Source organism: Nerophis lumbriciformis, linkage group LG19 (genome assembly GCF_033978685.3).
Source record: "Nerophis lumbriciformis linkage group LG19, RoL_Nlum_v2.1, whole genome shotgun sequence".
Classification (NCBI taxonomy): Eukaryota; Metazoa; Chordata; class Actinopteri; order Syngnathiformes; family Syngnathidae; genus Nerophis; species Nerophis lumbriciformis.
The window spans coordinates 19,102,266-19,125,624 of record NC_084566.2 but is presented as its reverse complement, the minus strand read 5'-3'; the positions used below and the strand labels follow the sequence as shown (position 1 = coordinate 19,125,624).

At 39.7% G+C, this 23,359-nt stretch overlaps 1 protein-coding gene across 6 annotated transcripts in view; it reads right to left on the bottom strand.

Moving 5' to 3' along the window:
* tnr (tenascin R (restrictin, janusin)) overlaps window positions 1-23,359 on the bottom strand; it is a 419,906-nt gene that overhangs the window by 17,419 nt on the left and 379,128 nt on the right. For all 6 annotated transcript variants that reach the window (XM_061979400.2, XM_061979405.2, XM_061979402.2 and 3 more), the window contains 4 exons: window positions 15,606-15,736; window positions 5,307-5,439; window positions 3,952-4,103; window positions 2,603-2,699 (listed from right to left, as the gene is read on the bottom strand). In XM_061979400.2, coding sequence (XP_061835384.2) covers window positions 2,603-2,699; window positions 3,952-4,103; window positions 5,307-5,439; window positions 15,606-15,736 — 513 coding nt within the window. The remainder of the gene's footprint in view (window positions 1-2,602; window positions 2,700-3,951; window positions 4,104-5,306; window positions 5,440-15,605; window positions 15,737-23,359) is intronic.

Below are 23,359 nucleotides of genomic sequence, written 5' to 3'. Positions count from 1 at the left end.
GCTGACTTCATATCTGGCATCACAAGGAGGAGAAAAGGGGGGGAGTTTGTGCTCTCAATGGAGCCAAAAGTAGTTCCACACCCTGAGGTGACATTAGGCGGCTTTTATGCAGTAAGAAACAGTAGAACTGGCACGGACCAGAGAGGCAAGCTCAACCTTGAAGTGGACTACTAAAGTGCACAGGAAGAAGCACACCTCTATGTAGGGTAGAATAAACACAGAGATAAAAGGTTTGGCAGTATCGAAGCCATAAGGAGTGTTTTACCATCACATTTTAAACAAGTAAAAGCTCCACTTTGCTGGAAAAACTATAAATGATTTATTCATGATTCATGCTGTATCATTTCCTTCTTGTATATTCCTATGGTGTTTAATAAAAGCTATTCTAGATTGCTCCTAATTGAGATTTGATACAAAAAAAAAAACATCATAGTGCGCTTATCACTAATAAACTGATGCTTACCTAAATCATTTTGTATTATGATCCAGTATTTGCGGAGAGAGTGTTGTAATGCGGTGATAATGCAACACCATAAAACTCCCGATGGGTCTAATTTAATTTCTCTAATCAAGAAGCCCCCCCCAAAAAAAAAACATTTTCTTTTTAATTCCTCAACTTCCTGATGTTCTTAATGAAATATTCATGCAAGGGTCTCTTTTAATCATCTGTAGCAATAAACAACAACACACAAAAAAAAGGGCATTTGAAGAAAAGGTGGCTCATTTGCACATTTTGTAATGAATATAATTATTGTTTCATAATGAGGATGCAGTTGGAAGTGAGGGGCTGGGGGGTGGAAAGGGGGGCACACACAGACAGTGTACCGTATTTTCCAGACTATAAGGCGCACTAAAAATAATTTTTTCCCCTCAAAACTAGACAGTGCGCCTTATAACCTAATGTACGGAATCATTCTGGTTTTGCTTACCGACCTCGAAGCAATTTTATTTGGTACATGGTCTCATAATAAGTGTGACCAGTAGATGGCAGTCAAACACAAGAGATACGTGTAGACTGCAATATGACTCAAGTAAACAACACCAACCTTTTATATGTTCCATTGAAAATATAGAACATTACACACGGCGCTCAAAAATCTATCAAAAATGTTTTAGTACGACTTTGGTAAGCTATTAAGCCGCAACGCTTGATGGATTGTCGGCGCATTAAACATACGAGTATTATTATGGTGTGTGTATAAGGTAAGACATATTATCTGGCGTTTTGTTTCGCAATATTATGACATCTACGGCCTTATTGTTGTTTCCGGATGAGGAGATGCTGCTCCTTTATTGATTTAAGTAAAGTCTGAATGTCATTAAAACAGTTAGCTCCATCTTTTGACATTTTTTCCACTTTCCATTTTGTCCTTGCACGCTACACCGCTACAACAAAGATGACGGGGAAAAGACGCTGTCGAAGGGGAGCCACGTAAATAAGACCGCCCACAAAACGGCGCTTCCTGAAGCGATTGTCAGAAAGCGGCTTGAAGATGATCTGTAAAACATAATCTATGCAACATTTTGACCAAATAACCACCATCACATGTTATGTAGACCACAAGGACGTGTTTTCCATTTAGAAAAAAATAATACGACTCCTTTAATGCGCCCTATAATCCGGTGCAATTTATATATGCAAACAGATCGAAAATAGACCATTCACCGACAGTGCGCCTTATAATCCGGTGCGGCCTATGGTCCGGAAAATATGTTTTTGGTGCTTTGTTCTAAGGGATAGGAACATTGAGATTCAACCTGGTATAGTGAAAGAAGATACCATTGAGTTGTCTTGTTTATCTACAATACAATGCTAAGAATAAGTCCACAAATATATGAAATATTCTATTAATCATTTGATCTCTTCCATTCAAACCGCCCCACCACCGTGGACAAGACCAAAGAGCTGTGAAAGGAGCGCAAGTTCAAGATTGCAGGAATATATTTTTATGAGTGGTAATCACTATGCATTTTATATTAGTCACAACATTGAAACAGCAACAAACTTAAGTTCCTGGTCATTTGACATTGCTGGCAAGATGAATATTAATATGAGCAAGCAGCCAAAGAGGCATTTATTTTTAGCTAAACAATATTTTAAAGAGTTGTGTTAAAAGATGCTAGATACACAAAAAGTTCCATGTTTGAAAATAACTTTTTGTATTTTTTATTACAAAATCAATGAAAAAAAAATATTTTTTTCAGTTTTTATAATCCGTTCTCCCTTTTCTGTCTACACACTGTGTCTGCCTGTAAGTACTCTGTGATTGTGTGCTGCCGAACATGCTCATCTACTCGCAAAACTAGCTATGTCATGACGTGACGACGCACCGTCATGCCCATGAACCGGTACTTTTCAAACAGAGTATAGTACCGTTTTTGATTCATTAGTACTGCGATACTATACCAGTACCGGTATACCGTACAACCCTATTTTCAAGTATCCATTAGTGAGTGATGAACATGGCCGCTATAATTTCAATCATTTATTGTTTCTGTTTTTTTTGTTTTTTTTTAATCACAATGCTGGAAACCACTCCAAATTGTAAAGTAATTGATGAGTTCTGATAAAACCTAATGATGAGAAACAGCTTGTTCTTACCTAACCAGAATTCATCCTCCAGGTTCCCAAAACCGACTCGATAGTCACTCCACTTCCTGGAAAAATCTGTAAGGCCGTTCTGACGTCGCTGAAAAACCTGCACACCAAAAGTGATCATATGTCAAGATCAAAATAATACTTAACCCAAAACCAGTGAAGTTGGCACGTTGTGTAATTCGTAAATAAAAACAAAATGCAATGATTTGCAAATCCTTTTCAACCTATATTCAATTGAATAGACTGCAAAGACAAGATACTTAATGTCCAAACTAAGAAACTTAATTTTTTCAACATATGTTGCTCTAAAACCTGTATGTACCTTTCAGCATAAATGGTGCCTTCACAAATGTGTGAGTTACCCATGCCTTGGGCACTAATACAACCCCATACCATCACAGATGCTGGCTTTTCAACTTTGCGCCTATAACAATCCGGATGGTTCTTTTCCTCTTTGGTCCGGAGGACACAACGTCCACAGTTTCCAAAAACAATTTGAAATGTGGACTCGTAAGACCACAGAACACTTTTACACTTTGCATCAGTCCATGTTAGATGAGCTTGGGCCAAGCGAAGCCGGCAGCGTTTCTGGGTGTTGTTGATAAATGGCTTTCACTTTGCATAGTACAGTTTTAACTTGCACTTACAGATGTAGCGACTAACTGTAGTTACTGACAGTGGTTTTCTAAAGTGTTCCTGAGCCCATGTGGTGATATCATTTACACACGGATGTCGCTTTTTGATGCAGTACCGCGTGAGCGATCGAAGGTCCATAATATCATCACTTACGTGCAGTGATTTCTCCAGATTTTCTGAAACTTTTGATGATATTACAGACCGTAGATGGTGAAATCCCTAAATTCCTTGCAAAAACTCAATGAGAAATGTTGTTCTTAAACTGTTGGACGATTTGCTCACGCATTTGTTCACAAAGTGGTGACCCTCGCCCCATCCTTGTTTGTGAATGACTGAGCATTTCATGGAATCTGCTTTTATACACAATGATGGCACCCACCTGTTCCCAATTAGCCTGTTCACCTGTGGGATGTTCCAAATAAGTGTTTTTTGCCACTTGTGCCAGCTTCTTTGAAACATGTTGCAGGCATCAAATTCCAAATGAGCTAATATTTGCAAACAATAACAAAGTTTTCCAGTTTGAACGTTAAGTATCTTGTTTTTGCAGTCTATTCAATTCAATATAGGTTAAACAAGATTTGCAAATCATTGTATTCTGTTTTTATTTACCATTTATACAACGTGCCAACTTCACTGGTTTTGGGTTTATTAATAATAATAATATATCATGTAAATATGTCAGTGTTGTTATGGAACGGATCTGAGCAACATCTTACAATCCAGCCTCCTTCGTCCGTGCCCATGTCACAGTACACCTGCACACCCTGGCTGGGGTCCCTGTTGATGTAAATGGTGTAGACGCCGCTCAGCGTCTCGCCGTTCAGCAGGTGCTGGGCGCAATTCTGAGGCGTTGCAAACAGACGACTCCCTGCGGAGGAAGAGAAGAAAAGGAGGAGGAATGACACACTTGAGAGGATTGCTGTCTACATGCACCACACCTGGAAATAAACAGCAATTCCGAGCAAAAGAGGTTAATTTATTTCTGCTGTTTTTCTTCAAAGCTGCAATTAGGATGTTTCTCTGCTAAAATTGGATGAAAGGCACATTTTAACACTAAACCCACATGTAATTCTCTTTTATACGACTTATGAACACACTTTGAAAGCAGTCCTGCAATGAAACCTCAGCCTACTTCCTGGGACCCCTTCCATTGGCACGATACATGAACAAGTACAGACACAACAATGTGTGTGTGTGTGTGTGTGTGTGTGTGTATGTGTGTTAATATCTGCTTACTTTCCCTTTTAACATGTTCTATCTACACTTCTGTTAAAATGTAATAATCACTTATTCTTCTGTTGTTTGGATGCTTTACATTAGTTTTGGGATGATACCACAAATTTAGGTATCAACCCGATACCAAGTCAATACAGGGTCATACATTGGTCATATTCAAAGTCCTCAAGTGTCCAGGGACAGATTTCCTGAGTTTATAAACATAATAAAAAAAATGTTTTAAATGAAAGATGTAACGCCAAAAAACTGTAAATGTCATTATAGTAATATCGAATAGATACGCGCCTGTACTTGGTATCATTACAGTAGACTACAGGTGTAGATCCACCAATGGCGTTTGTTTACATGTTGACGTCGGTGAGCTACGGTGTGTAGTGAAGCATGTTTAGCTATTCCTCGTCCTGCAATCCTTTATTTATCGCAATGGAAGCAAGGATTAGTGATTTAGAAGTAGCTAAAACACTGCAGACTGCGGATGGACGTTAGCCGCTAGCTAGCTAGCTAGCTATGTCTTAAGGCACCTCTTCCTGAGGGCGTTTCAGTGTTATAACTTCACTTTTATCGTTAGTTTTTAAGCCAAAGTCCGTTCTCTCTTTTCTGTCTACACACTGTGTCTGTTTGTAAGTACTCCGTGATTGTGCGCTGCCGAACATGCTCCTGTGCTCGTAAACCAGCAATGTCATGACGACAACGGAGGTGCGGGGGGGCCGGTACTTTTTAGAGGCGGTTTAGTACCAAATATGATTAATTAGTATTGTGGTACTATATTCAATACCAGTATACTGTACAACCCTAATGTGTGTGTGTGTGTGTGTGTGTGTGTGTGTGTGTTGACCTGTGATGAAGGTGGTGGAGACGACAGCGCTGGTGTCAAGGCCTCTTGCCGCCTGCAGCTTGACAGTGAACTCGGTGGTCTCGGCCAGCCCCTCCAGACGAATCCACGTGTCTTCTGAGTCGAGGATCAACTCCTTGTATGCGTAAAAAAACATTTGCAGAGTTAATTATTCATAAAACTACAATACATCCATCCTTTATTGCCTGTCCCCTCTGGGAGTTGCGCGGGGACTGGAACCTATCCCTGGACAAGTCGACTACAATACTCATTTTGAAAGTTGGCGGTTTCAGTCCAGAAAACTTGTAATACAGTCACAGTTGCATACGTTAGTGTATACAAAAGTGGAGTATTAAAACAGTAAGGGGGAAAAATATATTATAAATATCTTTTTCCATACACAGAAATGAAGAACACAACACAGGATTATGTCCAAATATGTTACATGACTGCTTTTGTGTGCTTCCCACTGGCGATGTTGCTCCCCTGTTTTTTCTACTTTCAGTCACAATGGTCCCCAGGGGAAGGTGGTAGTGACTGAGCACAGCTGTTTGCAATCAACTCACCCTATTTAGTCTGATCATACACACCTGTTGGAATAGGATCTTCCCACGGTATGTCCACCACACTGTGTCCTCGCCAGTGCAACTCCTACTCTAAGCTCCTGTTTGAGCCATCCCGCTAAGTATTCTCCTTCGTAACCCTTCTGTGAGTTTTTTGTTGTACCGTATTTTTCGGACTATAAGGCGCACTTAAAATCCTTTCATTTTCTCAAAGATCGACAGTGCGCCTTACAACCCGGTGCGCATACTTGCCAAGCCTCCCAATTTTCCCAGGAGACTCCCGAATTTCAGTGCGCCTCCCAAAAATCTTCCGGGGCAACCATTTCCCCAAATTTCTCCCGATTTCCGCCCCGGACAACAATACTGGAGGCGTGCCTTAAAGACACTGCCTTTAGCGTCCTCTACAACCTGTCGTCACGTCCGCTTTTTCCTCCATACAAACAGCGTGCCGACCCAGTCACATTACATATACGGCTTTTACACACACATGAGTGAATGCAAGGCATACTTGATCAACAGCCATACAGGTCACACTGAGGGTGGCCGTATAAACAACTTTAACACTGTTACAAATATGCGCCACACTGTGAACCCACACCAAACAAGAATGACAAACACATTTCAGGAGAACATCCGCACCGTAACACAACATAAACACAACAGAACAAATACCCAGAACCCCTTGCAGCACTAAATCTTCCGGGACGCTACAATATACACCCCCCGCTACCACCAAACCCGGCCCCTCCCTCTTCCCATCTCACAAATTCGGAGGTCTCAAGGTTGGCAAGTATGCCGGTGCGCCTAATGAAAGGTATGATTCTAGTTGTGCTTACCGACCTCGAAACAATTTTATTTGGTACATGATGTAATAATAAGTGTGACCAGTAGATGGCAGTCATACATAAGAGATACGTGTAGTCTGCAAGATGACGCCAGTAAATAACACCAAAACTTGAAATGTTCCATTGAGAATACAGAACATTACACACGGCGCTCAAAAATCTATCAAAATGGTTTTAGTACGACTTCGGTAAGCTATGAAGCCGCACCGCTTGAAGGATTGTTGGCGCATTAAACATACAAGTATTATTATGGTGCGTGTATAAGGTCCGCAAAATGGCACCTATTAACAGACATATTATCTGGCGTTTTGTGTCGCAATATTATGCAAAAAAACTCTTCTTACCTTCTGGTACCTGCTGATGTGTATTTGGATCTGCATAAGTCCTGAAAATGTGCGCGGGTAGTCCGTGCCGACACCATCAATAAGCTTCTTCTTTTTCTCTACCTTCTTATGTGGCATTCACCTTCCGCTGTTGCCATTTCTAATATAAAGTAGTGCAAAGTTCTAACTTATATCTGTCAGTAGACTAGCTATCAAAGCGCTACAAACTGTAGTGGGTTTACATAATTCACCCACGGAACCTTAGTTATTAGAGGGTTCCGGTCAGACGGTTTTTCACGGAACACATTTCCGGCGTTGTTATTGCACTAGTGAGCCACGGATGAGAAGATGCTGCTCCGTTATTGATTTAAGTAAAGTCTGAATGTCATTAAAACAGTTAGCTCCATCTTTTGACACTTCTTCAACCCCCGTCCTTGCACGCTACAACAAAGATGACGGAGAAAAGACGCTGTCGAAGGTAAACCACGTAAATAAGACCGCACACAAAACGGCGGGTCTGTTGGTCATTCTCCGGGTGGAAGTGTCAGGGATGTCATACCAATACTTTTTTTATCAATAATTTCGAGATCAATAGATAGAGTCCCAAAGATAGAGTGGTCGATAACAATCGACGGGTTGGCGACCTGTGATTTAAAGCAGGGGTGTCAAACATACGGTTTTATCCGGCCCGCGGGATGAGTTTGCTAAGTATAAAAATTAACCTGAAATTTTTGAATGAAAGAAACTGCTGTTCTAAATGTGTCCACTAGATGTCGCAATAACTATTATTTGTATTTTTGTAGATGATGCTACATATGTTAGTGCACCAGTCGAGGAAAATGATCAAATCACATAAACAACATCCTGTAATTTGATTTTGATATTATTTTTTCATCTTTATAGATTAAAAATTAACACCAATGAGTTGACTGATGAACATTATCACATAATTTATTCAGAAAATATAAATAACGACAAATAAAGATACAATTCTATTAACTGCAACATGTACGTGTAAAAACAACAACATTATGATTCGTACAATTTCAGAATGTGCTTGTTCTATTTTTCCATCCATCCATCTTCTTCCGCTTATCCGAGGTAGGGTCGCGGGGGCAGCAGCCTAAACAGGGAAGCCCAGACTTCCCTCTCCCCAGCCATTTTGTCCAGCTCCTACCGGGGCATCTTGAGGCGTTCCCAGGCCAGCCGGCAGACATAGTCTTCCCAACGTGTCCAAAGAAAATAATCTGAAGATGTCTTTATTTTTAAGTTATCGTGCCGTGATTTTACCAGTTCGACCCACTTGGGAGTAGATTTTTCTCCAATCGGCCCCCCGATCTAAAATAAGTTTGACACCCTTGATTTAAAGTGTTCTAATCTAATTCACTATTGTTACTGTGCCTTTTCCACAGGTTACTTTCTTCAGGCTTTTAAATTTCTCTTTTTTTTTTATTTTTTAGAATGCTAGATTTACAGCATCTATCGGTAAGAAGCAGCATACTTGTGTGCCTTTTTTTCCCCTTGGAAACACATTAAAATAAACATATATATTAATCAAACATTTAACACGTTGTTTTGGGGTGTGGAGGGATAAACAAGATATATCACACGTTTCCAGGCAATGTGTTTGTGTGGATTATGCAGGGGAGCAGCTGGTAAATGGTGTTTCTCTGTCTCCAAGGATACACACATTCTCTGCGTTTTTAGGGTCAAAACGAGACGTTTATGGCTGGCAAAACTCAGAATGATGCACTGTACATTTTCATCCACATTGTGTAGACTTAGTGGTGTGATGGACTTTACTCAAGTCAGATGCCCGGCGGACATGTGGGAGGAGCTGATATTGCTGCAGGGTACCGCCTAAAAACACCAGGCTTTTACAATCTATTGTGTACTGCGTATGTAAATTAGATACGCTACTGTATCTAATTAGAATATTTTATGATCTCGATAGCGAAGGATGCCGAGCAGCTCTCACACAATTTCAAAGCGCTTCATCTACTCAGAAAGCCTTGATAAAAATGCTGCAAATGCGCACTTCAAGTCGAGGTTTAGGAGGTATTGTACGGCTTGCTCTGAGTACTTATTGTTGGACGGTATGAATTCAAAGTATGTGCACTGATGGTTGAAGCAGCTGTCACATCTTCCAGGGTGAATATTGGAAGGGAATAGAAGTGTACACTGTGTTACCTTCAAACGCTGCTCGTGTTAGTTCCTATTTCAAACACGTTTTTCTTATCTCAATAGAAATAGAAAGCATGTCTCGTTGCAGCAAGTGTGAATACTGTTTTTTGTGTGACACTTGTAACAAGTAAGCAATAACGATAACATACATTATCTTGTTCCCATTTGTTGGGAATCATGCTCTGCTTCAAACTGTCACAGAATTTCCCTCAATACTTTGGATTCCCAAGTGACGGCAGCACTCATGCAACTCAAGACCATGATGCTATCACCACCATATTTGATCTTGCTACCAACTTGTGTTGCCAGCTTTTTAGACACGAATCATTGCATGCTGACTCATTTTCGACAGTGTATTGCTATACAAGATGTCACCAGAGAAACAAGCCCAAAAGAACAACCCACCACGGGTGCGTAAAACAGTCTCCTTAAAGGCCTACTGAAATGCGATTTTCTTATTTAAACGGGGATAGCAGGTCCATTCTATGTGTCATACTTGATCATTTCGCGATATTGCCATATTTTTGCTGAAAGGATTTAGTAGAGAACATCGACGATAAAGTTCGCAACTTTTGGTTGCTGATAAAAAAAAGCCTTGCCTGTACCGGAAGTAGCAGACAAGTAGTGTGACGTCACAGGTTGTGGAGCTCCTCACATCCGCACATTGTTTACAATCATGGCCACCAGCAGCGAAAGCGATTCGGACCGAGAAAGCGACGATTTCCCCATTAATTTGAGCGAGGATGAAAGATTCGTGGATGAGGAAAGTGAGAGTGAAGGACTAGAGGGCAGTGGGAGCGATTCAGATAGGGAAGATGCTGTGAGAGGCGGGTGGGACCTGATATTCAGCTGGGAATGACTAAAACAGTAAATAAACACAAGACATATATATACTCTACTAGCCACAACACAAACAGGCTTATATTTAATATGCCACAAATTAATCCCGCATAACAAACACCTCCCCCCTCCCGTCCATATAACCCGTCAATACAACTCAAACACCTGCACAACACACTCAATCCCACAGTCCAAAGTACCGTTCACCTCCCCAAAGTTCATACAGCACATATATTTCCCCAAAGTCCCCAAAGTTACGTACGTGACATGCACATAGCGGCACGCACGTATGGGCAAGCGATCAAATGTTTGGAAGCTGCAGCTGCATGCGTACTCACGGTAACATGTCTGCGTATCCAACTCAAAGTCCTCCTGGTAAGAGTCTCTGTTGTCCCAGTTCTCCACAGGCCAATGGTAAAGCTCGACTGTCATCTTCCGGGAATGTAAACAATGAAACACCAGCTGTGTTATCTGGCACACCAGTCAAGGGGTGCATTCTACGGCGGGGTGCGTTATCCGGCACAACACCTGCCGCAATACACCGCTTCCCACCTACAGCGTTCTTCTTTGCTGTCTCCATTGTTCATTGAACAAATTACAAAAGATTCACCAACACAGATGTCCAGAATACTGTGGAACTTTGCGATGAAAACAGACGACTTAATAGTTGGCCACCATGCTGTCCCAAAATGTCCTCTACAATCCGTGACGTCACGCGCAGGCGTCATCATACCGAGATGTTTTCAGCAGGATATTTCGCGCAAAATTTAAAATTGCACTAAGCATAAGCATAATGTAAGCTAACCCAGCCGTATTGGCATGTGTTGCAATGTTAAGATTTCATCATTGATATATAAACTATCAGACTGCGTGGTCGGTAGTAGTGGGTTTCAGTAGGCCTTTAATGCGACAGTATGTAATGTAAATACAGTATATACATTAGGGGTGTCTTCCACCCAGGAATTTTATAGTCAAATCTGATTTATTTGGTTTTGCCCATATTAGTCCTATCAATGGCGTTCTTTTTTTAAGAGGGACATACATATATTTTGATGTTAGTAGTGTATACTGACCAGTCACTCGGTGTCAGTACAACGTCCAATGACGTAAATCTAGCTGCTAAAACGTGATTCTCTCCGATACCTATTAATGTAATTCAAATATGCCACTTACTTACAATACATTCTACATCAAAAAAGGCTGAACAACTCTGATAAACACACACAGTAGAGATTATATTGTTTAGTGAGATCTTCTGCTCTGGAGCTGCCTCGACAGGACATCAAACTTGACTAAATAGAGCAAATCGTACCCAAGTTTCTGTATGTGAACCTGCGTAGAATCATTTTCTTTACTGCAGGCACGGAATGTGTCGACGAGCCCGGTGCCCCATGTAGAAACATCTTACCAACACTTTTAGTAAAATATTCTTGTGCGCATATAAATAGTTTTTAGATAGAGAAAGAAGACCAAACATACAGCCAGCTGTTTCAGACACATGGCTTGACAGCAGGATGCAGAGACCAGTAGCAACGATCACTTTCTAGTGACAGCCAACATTTTAGAATAAGAATATAGTGTATAAAATATACAATGCAAGAAGTATCTCTTACTCTTTAAAAACAATTTGTCTGCACACTAAAGTATTTTGCTAATGATGAATCGATCCATCCTCTCAACACACCTGCCACCCACGGGGGGCACCAGCAGGGACTTAACACCGCCTCCCTCCCACGGAGGTTGGAGGATGGGGGTTTAATGTCCTTTGCTTTTCAGTGGATTTTATTGAAGCGTCTGTGGTTGTTACATATATATAGGGTACATTACATGGGGGTGTGGCCATTGTTACACAGTAGTGCCTTGCTTTTATATGTAATGTACCCTATATATATGTAACAACCACAGACGCTTCAATAAAATCCCCTGAAACCTGCAAAACAGGCTTGTAGGAATGAAAAGGCCTCCGTTTTTTTCCCTGACCTAACAAATATTCTGCTCTACCCCGGTATTGAGCACTTTCTAACGGATAAACCACAGTAACCTTGGCTATATATATATACAGTATACATATATATATATATATATATATATATATATATATATATATATATATATATATATATATATATATATATATATATATATAATGCATAAGATACAGCAAAATCATACAAAACCACACCATAAAAGCACTGACTAACCTAAGTTATATGAATAACTTAATTTTTAAACTGTGATCAAAATAAGAGTGTATTATGCATATTGATATATTATACACATACAATTAGGCTATATTGTATATTGGCAATATACACAGTCGACAATAACAAAATGAACTACTTTTGCATCGCATGATTAATTCATGCAGAGGATTTTGTACGGTGTATTTTGACGTCACGATCAACAGCACTGATTGAAGTGTGACAAGCAACATAAATAACTATTTTTAGCAAATTAATTTGTCATGTCTCATTGTGGTTTTTGTGCTCCTTGGTATTAGCATGTTTTTGTTGTTCTTAACGTGCAATGACAATAAAAGCCCATTTTATACAATTCTAAAATAATTGGCAGGACTTTAAGTGCGCTTTCTTTTTAAAACCAAGCCCAAAAAACTGCATTTGGGAAATTTGAAAGCGACTTTAAAGAAAAACAAGCGCAAAGTTGCTTGCAATAACACTGAGTACTGCTTTTATTCCGTCACGTGAAGTGAAAAACAGTGGTGGTCCACCAAGCTAAGCTGGCTGTTGAGTACACAAGGGGCCTAGATCTTCCTGCAAAAAACAAATACGAGCAAAATATCTAACTATGCAATGAAATAGAACCCTATACTTTATCACAAAAAGATTTGTCGAGCGATAAAGGATTATCAATCGGTGGAATTCCCAGACATAACAAACTATTGTGCTCCAGACTTCATTCTACTCGACTTCTTTGTGTGTGGCTGGGTCAAGCTGGGTCAAGGTGGGTCAAGGAAATTGCTATCTAGACTCTATTGGATAAAAAAGCATCGTTTTTGCTCGGGTAATGTTGCATTTTATGATTCATATTTGCACCCTGCGAGGACGTCCATGTAAACAAACAGTGGCTCCGGGAACCCGACAACTGACACCTGTGACTGCATATGAATTTAACAAACTAACAATTACTGACTCATCACCATATTTGATTTTTGTTCTGTTGTCATATGCACTCTGACACATTTGTGCACAAAATAAACAAGGGGGGAGACGTAGAAGTACCTTTCCTGACAAAGCATCATTGACCCTGACTTTCTTGTTTCTTTTTGTAAAAATTTTAATACAAACAATATCAAGATAGTACTTAACTTTAACCTATTGTTACTATAACAATCTACAAGGTTAATATAGTTGGCTTGTCTTTCTTCAACTCCATTTATCTGCTTTATTTTGTATTTCAAGTTATCATTACATATATGTATTGTTGCATTTGAAACAATTGTATTGTTGATAGAGGTAACTATTGTTATTCTTCATTATCAATAGTGCTATTTCTATTGGTATTTGTATTGATCCATTTGTAGTGTAATAATGTTAATTGTCTATCCATCCATCCATTTTCTACCGTTTGTCCCTTTCGGACTCAGGGGGTGCTGGAGCATATCTCAGCGGCATTCATTGTCATTTCTGTATTATTAATATTTATTTCACTAACTGCTTCTTTGCTATCACTTTTACCATTCTATTTGTACATATCCTATTTGCTGATGTTGTTCTGTTATTGTTGTTGATGTGTTTGCTGTTGTTGTCTCTCTGTCTTATCCCCCTCTTGTCCCTGCAATTTCCCCCTCTGTCTTCCTTTTTTTCTCTTTCTATCCCCTCCTGCAGTCCCCTTCTATCCACGGCTGCACCAAATAATAATATAAATCCATTTAATAAAGTCAAACACAAATAAGGCAACAAGAGAAGTATCCCACACTTCTCTTTTGTAAAGTAGATTTGTACAGCCGATTGGGCATCTACTGTACATCAACAATTAGGTTTGCCTGAGTAGATGGACAGGACAAAAAAAAAAAAGAAGATAATTCTTCAATGGGAAATACTAAACGAGTAAAGTATATTAAAAATATATCAAACAAACTTAACAAAGTGATCATGTGTTCTTTGACTCAGCTCCCTTGGAGTGGAGTTCGTGCTACTTTGTCGCCATTACTTCCTAAAAATGTTGCACTTTTCGGCCCTTCTTGATTAACTCTAAAGCAGTGGTTCTTAACCTGGGTTCGATCGAACCCTAGGGGTTCGGTGAGTCGGCCTCAGGGGTTTGGCAGAGCCTCCGCCGCGGATGTCAAGACACACCCGACTCATCGTGTAAACAAAAACTTCTCCCTGTCTGCGTATTATGGATACCACCAAAAAATGTTCCCTCTAATTTTCCATATAAACACAAAATTTCCTTGAACATTCAGTGGAGCACATTTGAGCGCACTGTGGTCACACCTGCAGCACACCTGTCCCAAACCTGACTAAACAACACGTTCAATGTTTTGTTATTATAATCAAATGACAGCAGTCATTTCCATGACATTATTTTCTAATATAAGTGTTTTGGCTCACTTACAATGACTATAACATATTATTTTTCATGAGCTGTGTACTAGTATTATATGTCTGGGTAGTGGGTCCTGCTTTGGAAATAATGTGTACCCCTTTCAGATATCGCATTTAGTTCCCACTAAAACATTCACATGTTGCACAATGAGATGTAAACATGGGATCATGTGTACATTCCTGTAACTTTCTGTTTGTAAAATATACCTTTATCAGTATTTCTTTAATATAATAACATCATTTTGTGATTACGGTTCGGGTTCGGTGAATGCGCATATGAAACTGGTGGGGTTCGGTACCTCCAACAAGGTTAAGAACTACTGCTCTAAAGAAAGGTTTATCCTTTTTGCGTTTTGAATGGTTCGTACAGCCGAAAGCAACGCAAGCATAATTCAAATTTCTCAGAGAAAGGTTAAATGGCGCCTAGTACCTATTGAGAAATATTCACTACCTTGACCACCACACATATTTAAAGAGCCAGATGTGGTGTCATTTAAATCCAAACAATATCCAGGTTTCATTTCTATAACACTGCCCCTTGAGAAGATAAATTGTAGTAAACATGCTTGCAGAAATGTGAAGTTTTCCCTTGTGGATCAATAACATTTGTCTAAGTTTAAGTCTAAGTCTATTCAACTTACAACAAGCCAATGTAGCATGAACATGTTTTTTGTGCACTAATACATGCTGCTGTTGCTTTAACTCAATGTACAACACACTAAAAAGAGAGACTAGGACATGTATACATATTCTCTGTACATGGGTGACATCTGATGGTGGACCACATGCACAAGCACTGACATGCTTTTCATGATTCTTACCATCACCATTGTTATCAATCAAGACATGTAAAATACAGTGTATATGTGGGTGTGTGTCACCATTGTTACCAATACAGTGTATAGGTGTGTGTCACCATTGTCACCAATCAAAACATGCCAATTACAGTGTGTACGTGTGTGTGTGTGTGTGTGTCACATACTTTACGGTTGCCATCAGATGACTTGTAAGTGAGCATGTAGTTGTCAATTTCCGAGGCGGGCGGTTGCCAGGAGATGAGAGCACTGCGGTGATTCACTTCGCTGGCTGTCAGGTTCAGAGGGGCGTCGATGGCTGTCCCCAATAGAAACACACACACACATGTCGTTTTTGAGGGCGCTTGATTTTTCCCTTTGAGGTACGTAGCTTACCGATCAAAGATGTACATTAAGTTCGTGTTACTTTTTGCAACTCACTCAGAGATACTTGTGGGTTTTGTGTTCGATACATAGGAGGAAAAACAACAACATTGCTGTACACCAAAAAACCTGGAATTACTTTTCTTGTTCTGGTGCTCGATTATGTTGGTTACTTTAACCGAGGAGATCAGTTCTGCTGTGTAGGGTGAATACATTAATCATTGCTTTGGACTGGACTCTCACTATTATGTTAGATCCACTATGGACTGGACTTTCACAATAGTATGCTAAATCCACTCGACGTCCATTGCACCGTTCCCCACATCTGCGGTCCTCTCCAAGGTTTCTCATTGTCATTGTCTGGGTTGAGTTTTTCCTTGCCCTGATGTGGGATCTGAACCGAGGATGTCGTTGTGGCTTGTGCAGCCCTTTGAGACACTTGTGATTTAGGGCTATATAAATAAACATTGATTGATTGATTGATGGATTATTGAGCTTTCTGGACATTGGATTTCCTGTTAAAATGTGGGTTATTATGTGGAATTGGTTGTCTTGAAGCGATTGAGGCAAGATGAAATTAATTATTTGGCTGCCAATTCAGTCTCAATTAGCTGGCTGATTAAAAGAGTGCATTAATGCTAATTGTCTTTAACAATTCACTATGCAAAGAAAACGAGAATTTAATTACAAATCACCAGATGTTACAGAGCTGAAATTGAGTTCGCTATTTGGATTCAACCAACAAAGGCGCTATTGATTACAATTTAACTACAGTGGTACCTCGACTTAAGAGTCCTCCGACTTAAGAGGGTTTTGAGATAAGAGCTGTCTCTCTGCTAATTGTTATGCTTCAAGTTATGAGCAAACATAGGAGTTACAAGCATCCCCGCCACTGGTTAACTAAGCAAGTGATGTAGATCTGCCAAACACTAGCAGAGAATGTTAAAATAATATCCAAACAGCAGACATGTATCCATGAAAATATGGAAAAGCTGCTCATGGTGTGTTTGACAAAGAAGCAGCTATAAGGAGGTATCACAAAAGTCCACTCTCCAATGTAAATTATATACATTATTATTACATTACTTATAAAAAATACTGAAGTTGTAAGAGGTATATTATATTGTTTCTGGGTTACAAAACCCAAAACCAGGGTGTGGAATGGGCGTGGTCCACGCGTTCCCTGCGGGCAGGGTGTGTGTAGGAGCCGGCCATGTAGCAGCAGACAGGTGAGTGGATATCTCAGCTGGAACGAGTTATCTAATCACCTGACTGTTTATTAGCAGCGTCGGAGACCATGAGGGGGGAGTGTGGTGGAAGCGAGGAGGGCGACTGAGAAGGAGAGGAGACGAAAACAGGACAATTGCTGAAAAGCACGAAAAAAGAGTGTAATTAAAACCCATTGCAAACCTGAACCCGATGGCGTGTGGCCGTGGTCTGTTGGTACGAGAAGAACCCACCATAGAGACTTTCACACAGGGAAGTTGGCACGTTGTGTAAATCGTAAATAAAAACAAAATACAATGATTTGCAAAACCTTTTTAACCTATATTTAATTGAAAAAATGGCAAAGACAAGATGCTTAACGTTGAAACTGGAAAACGTTATTTTTTGCAAATATTAACTCACTTGGAATTTGAGGCCTGCAACATTTTTCAAAAAAGCTGGCACAAGTGGCAAAAAAAGCCTGAGAAAGAATGAGGAATGCTAATCAAACACTTATTTGGAACATCCCACAGGTGAACAGGCTAATTGGGAACAGGTGGGTGCCATGATTGGGTATAAAAGCAGCTTCCATGAAATTCACAAACAAGGATGGGGCGAGGGTCACCACTTTGTGAACAAATGCGTGAGCAAATTGTCGAACAGTTTAAGTTTAACAACATTTCTCAACAAGCCATTGCAAGGAATTTAGGGATTTCACCATCTACGGTCCGTAATATCATCAAAAAGTTCAGAGAATCTGGAGAAATCACTGCACGTAAGCGATATTACGGACCTTCGATTCCTCAGGCGGTAGGTACTGCATCAAAAAGTGACATCAGTGTGTAAAGGATATCACCACATGGGCTCAAGAACACTTCAGAAAACCACTGTCAGTAACTGCAGTTGGTCGCTATATCTGTAAGTGTAAGTTACAACTCTACTATGCAAAGCGAAAGCCATTTATCAACAACACCCAGAAACGCCTGCGGCTTTGCTGGGCCACAGCTCATCTAAAATGGACTAATGCAAAGTGGAAAAGTGTTTTATGGTTTGACGAGTCCACATTTCAAATTGTTTTTGGAAACTGTGGACGTTGTGTCCTCCGGACCAAAGAGGAAAAGAACCATCCGGATTGTTCGAGGTGCGAACTTCAAAAGCCAGCATCTGTGATGGTATGGGGGTGTATTAGTGCCCAAGGCATGGGTAACTTACACATCTGTGAAGGCACCATAATGCTGAAAGGTAAATACAGGTTTTGGAGCAACATATGTTGCCATCCAAGCGACGTTATCATGGACGCCCCTGCTTATTTCAGCAAGACAATGCCAAGCCACGTGTTACAACAGCGTGGCTTCGTAGTAAAAGAGTGCGGGTACTAGACTGGCCTGCCTGTAGTCCAGACCTGTCTCCAATTGAAAATGTGTGGCGCATTATGAAGCGTTAAATACCACAACGGAGACCCCGGACTGTTGAACAACTTAAGCTGTACATCAAGCAAGAATGGGAAATAATTCCACTTGGAAAGCTTAAAAAATGTGTCTCCTCAGTTCCCAAACTGTGTTGTTAAAAGGAAAGGCCATGTAACACAGTGGTAAAAATGCCCCTGTGCCAACTTTTTTTTAAAGCCATTAAATTGTAAGTTAATGATTATTTGCAAAAAAAAAAAAAAAGTTTCTTAGTTGGAACATGAAATATCTTGTGTTTGCAGTCTATTCAATTAAATATAAGTTGAAAAGGACTTGCGAATCATTGTATTCTATTGTGTTTTTTTTTTAATATTTCTATTTAAAATTGAGTTTTTCTTTTTGCTACACCAATTGTATTTGTTGCACCGATTACATTGATTTCAATTGGAAACGTTGGAAAGTTTGGGGTACAACTGTAGTTGGCTGTGTAAATGAAAACAGTCAGCTATGTTATTTGTGTTCAATGTTTGATTGTCAAAATAAGTCTTGAACAATGTATATGTTTTGTAAAAATATTAAAACTCTTGTTTTTTTAAAGTACTTCCATATAAAATAATATTAAAGTAATATTTATAAAGAACATTAAGTATTTGGCTGCAACCCGAAAAGACGTAGCGGAATCAGTCGCAACTTGTTTGCTGTCTAAAGAAATATACAGAGGCTGAAATTTGTTTGACTTTAAAAAAAATAAAAATACAAATAGTGTGAAAAGATTAAAATGCGCCACACATTTTCAATGGTTAGACAGGTCTGCACTACAGGCAGGCCAGTCTAGTATCCACACTCTTTTAATACGAAATCACGCTGTTGTAACACTTGGCTTGGCATTGTCTTGCTGAAATAAGCAGGGGCGTCCATAATAACGTTGCTTGGATGGCAACATATATTGCTCCAAAACCTGTATTTTTACCTTTCAGCATTAATGGCGCCTTCACAGATGTGTAAGTTACCCATACCTTGGGCACTAATACACCCCCATACCATCAAAGATGCTGGCTTTTGAACTTTGCGCCTATAGCAATCCGGGTGGTTCTTTTTCTCTTTGGTCCGGAGGACATGACGTCCACAGTTTCCAAAAACAATTTGAAATGTGGACTTGTCAGACCACAGAACACATTTACACTTTGCATCAGTCCATCTTAGATGAGGTCGGAACCAGTTGATAAATGGCTTTCGCTTTGCATAGTAGAGTTTTAACTTACACTTACAGATGTAGCGACAAACTGTAGTTACTGACAGTGGTTTTCTGAAGTGTTACTGAGCCCATGTGGTGATATCCTTTACACACTGATGTCGCTTTTTGATGCAGTACCACCTGAGGTATCGACGGTCCGTAATATCATCGCTTACGTGCAGTGATGTCTCCAGATTCTCTGAACCTTTTGATGACATTACAGATCTTAGATGGTGAAATCCCTAAATTCCTTGCAATAGCTCGTTGAGAAATGTTGTTCTTAAACTGTTCGACAATTTGCTCCCGCATTTGTTCACAAAGTGGTGACCCTCGCACCATCCTTGTTTGTGAATGACTGAGCATTTCATGGAAGCTGCTTTTATACCCAATCATGGCACCCACCTGTTCCCAATTTGCCTGTTCACCCGTGGGATGTTCCAAATAAGTGTCAGTCATTTTTGACACTTGGGCCAGCTTTTTTGAAACATGTTGCAGGCATCAAATTCCAAATAAGCTAATATTTACAAAAAATAAAGTTTTCCGGTTTGAACGTTAAGTATCTTGTCTCTGCCAAAGTGCCAACTTCACTGGTTTTGGGTTTTGTACATCGCTGGTCAATACACACAATTATTCAACTTGTATGTTGATTTTGTGTGTTGGGAAAAGGGAATAAATTTAATGAGACTTTCTATTTCAAAGAATAAATAAAGCTGAACTAAGGTGTGGCGTCTGTCCATCTGATCGCTGCCTTGTTAATAAGAAGGTGTATGAGTCATTGACTATCAGGCCAGAAGCAGCAGACGATATTATCAGCAGCAGTAAAACGGCCCAAGCTGCTGCACAGCAAGCAAATGTGACCTTGCGGGCTGTAAATTAACAACCTGGACATGAGTTACAACCGATATTTGATTGACTCGCTGGTGGCAAAAAGGTTGCGTGGCGAGAGAGCCTGGAAAAAGAGGACTGTTCTGGGCTAAACGTGTTATAAGAGCTTTTTTTTTATTAGGTCATTTGGCTACTGTGCTTTTTCTGGGCTGGAAAGCAGCAATGACCCATCTTCAGCTTAACCTAAGCTGCTCCTGTTAAATATACCAGAAGCAGCTGGTGAGTGCTGCTGAGGGGCCAGCTTCAAATGATTGGAGGTCTTTTTTTAAAGTCTGCAAGACAGTGGAAGTGTGAAAATAGATCCAAATGTCTAAGCCACATCAACATTTTTTGTAGTTTTTATTGTTTATACTTTGATTCTACTCTTAAACCAGAGAGTGGTCAGGACGGCGGAAAAGATCATCAGGACTCCTCTTCCTCCTATCCAGGAGATCGCTAAAAGCCGCTGCCTGACCAGGGCTCAGAAAATCTGCAGAGACTCCTCCCACCCCCACCAAGGACTGTTTTCACTGCTGGACTCTAGAAAGAGGTTCCGCAGCCTCCGTAGCAGAACCTCCAGATTCTGTAACAGCTTCTTCCCTCAGGCCATAAGACTCTTGAACGCATCATAATAATCCCCTCAATTCCCCTCAAAAATTGATTAACTCGCTGGACTATAAAGACAATATAACATACATCCATAACCTGGATGCATATGCAAAAGTGCAATATATTTATCTGTACAGTAATCTATCTATTTATATCTGCACCTTATTGCTTTTTTATCCTGCACTACCATAAGCAACAAAATGTTGTTCTTATATGTACTGTAAAGTAGTTCAAATTTGAATGACAATAAAAAGGAAGTCTAAGTCTAAACTAAAGTGGAGCTACAGTAAATATTTTCCTTTGATTTCAACCCAGAGCACATTTAGTACTATTATTTTTTTCTTTCTCCAGGCCATTTGAGCTGTGAATTGAACAATGAATTGTTCAAGTCGCATGGTAACATTTTACAATTGCCTTAAATTAGCCTAAAATGTCAACGCTACACAAAAATAGTTCCGAACGACCAAAAATGGGCAAACAAAATTGGAGTTTTCCAAACATTTATCATAACATCAACTAATACAATCATTTATTAACATTTCAACGTATTTCTATTAGAGTTGTACGGTATACCAGTACTATACCGCCTCTGAAAAGTACCAGTCCGCCCCCCCTCCCGTGCCCCCGTCGTCGTCACATTGTGTTATTGCTGGTTTACGAGCAGAGGAGCATGTTCGGCAGCGCACAATCACGGAGTACTTACAAGCAGACACAGTGTGTAGACAGAAAAGGGATAACGGACGCATTTTGGCTTAAAAATTAACGATAAAGGTGAAGTTATAACGCTGAAACGCCCTCAGGAAGAAGGGTTTTAAGACATGGCTAGCTAGCTAGCGGAAAAAGTCCAGCCCCAGTCGGCAGTGTTTTAGCTACTCCTAAATCCCTAATCCTCGCCTCCATGGCGACAAATAAAGTGAGATTCTTACAAGTATCATCCCTGCAGGACGAGGAATAGCTAAACATGCTTCACTACACACCGTAGCTCACCGACGTCACAACGTAAACAAACGCCATGGGTGGATCGACACCTAACATCCACTGAAATGATACAAAGTACAGGAGTGTATTTAGTCGATATTACTATGATTACTGATAATCAATATTTTTTGGCATCACAACATCTACTTTCTTTTTTTTTTTTAATATTATGTTTATAAACTCAGGAAACATGTCCCTGGACACATGAGGACTTTGAATATGACCAATGAATGATCCTGTAATTACTTGGTATCGGATTGATACCCAAATTTGTGGTATCATCCAAAAGTAATGTAAAGTATCAAACCACAGAAGAATACGTGATTATTACATTTTTAACAGAAGTGTAGATAGAACATGTTAAATGAGAAAGTAAGCTGATAAACAGTAAATGAACAAGTAGATCAATAATTAATTTTCTACCACTTGTACTTAATAATGTTGACAAAATAATAGAATGATAAATGACACAAACTGTTACTGCATACATCAGTAGACTAATTAGGAGCCTTTGTTTGCTTACTTACTAATAAAAGACAAGTTGTCTTGTATGTTCAGTATTTCATTTAAGGACAAACTTGCAAACAGAAACATATGTTTAATAAACCCTAAGATTTTTTGTTAAAATAAAGCCAATAATGCACTTTTTTGTTGTCTCCTTTATTTAAAAAAGTACCGAAAAGTAGATAGGACATTTCATCTCCAAATTTACGGGACATATTTCTATTTCTCAATGCAAGAATCCTCCTGACTTTGAATAATACCGTATTTTTCGGAGTATAAGTCGCACCTGAGTATAAGTCGCACCTGCCAAAAATGCATAATAAAGAAGGGAAAAAACATATATAAGTCGCACTGAAGCCAGGCCAAACTATGAAAAAAACTGCGACTTATAGTCCGAAAAATACGGTAATTGCTTGCATTATCTTTGCTCACATTGAGACATGTTTTTTTTTTTTTTTTGCGTGTCTCCGCATTTTTTCTCAATTAACCCTGACATAATATAGCAAATACGCAATTTACTGTGTTAAATTGAAAAAAAAAAAGACAAAAAAACATTCAAAGCCTTGAGTGACAAGCCCACTTAGGTTTTACTGCACATTACATCACCAACATTCCGGAGTATTCTTGCTTTAAACAAAACGCCATTCCAATTGGTCCGACCTACATTTCCCCACCTTACATCACCTGTGTTTTCGACGAGGGTTTAAGACCCTGGCTACCAGTAATGGAGGTAGTGTCGCACTGAAGCCTAATTTTT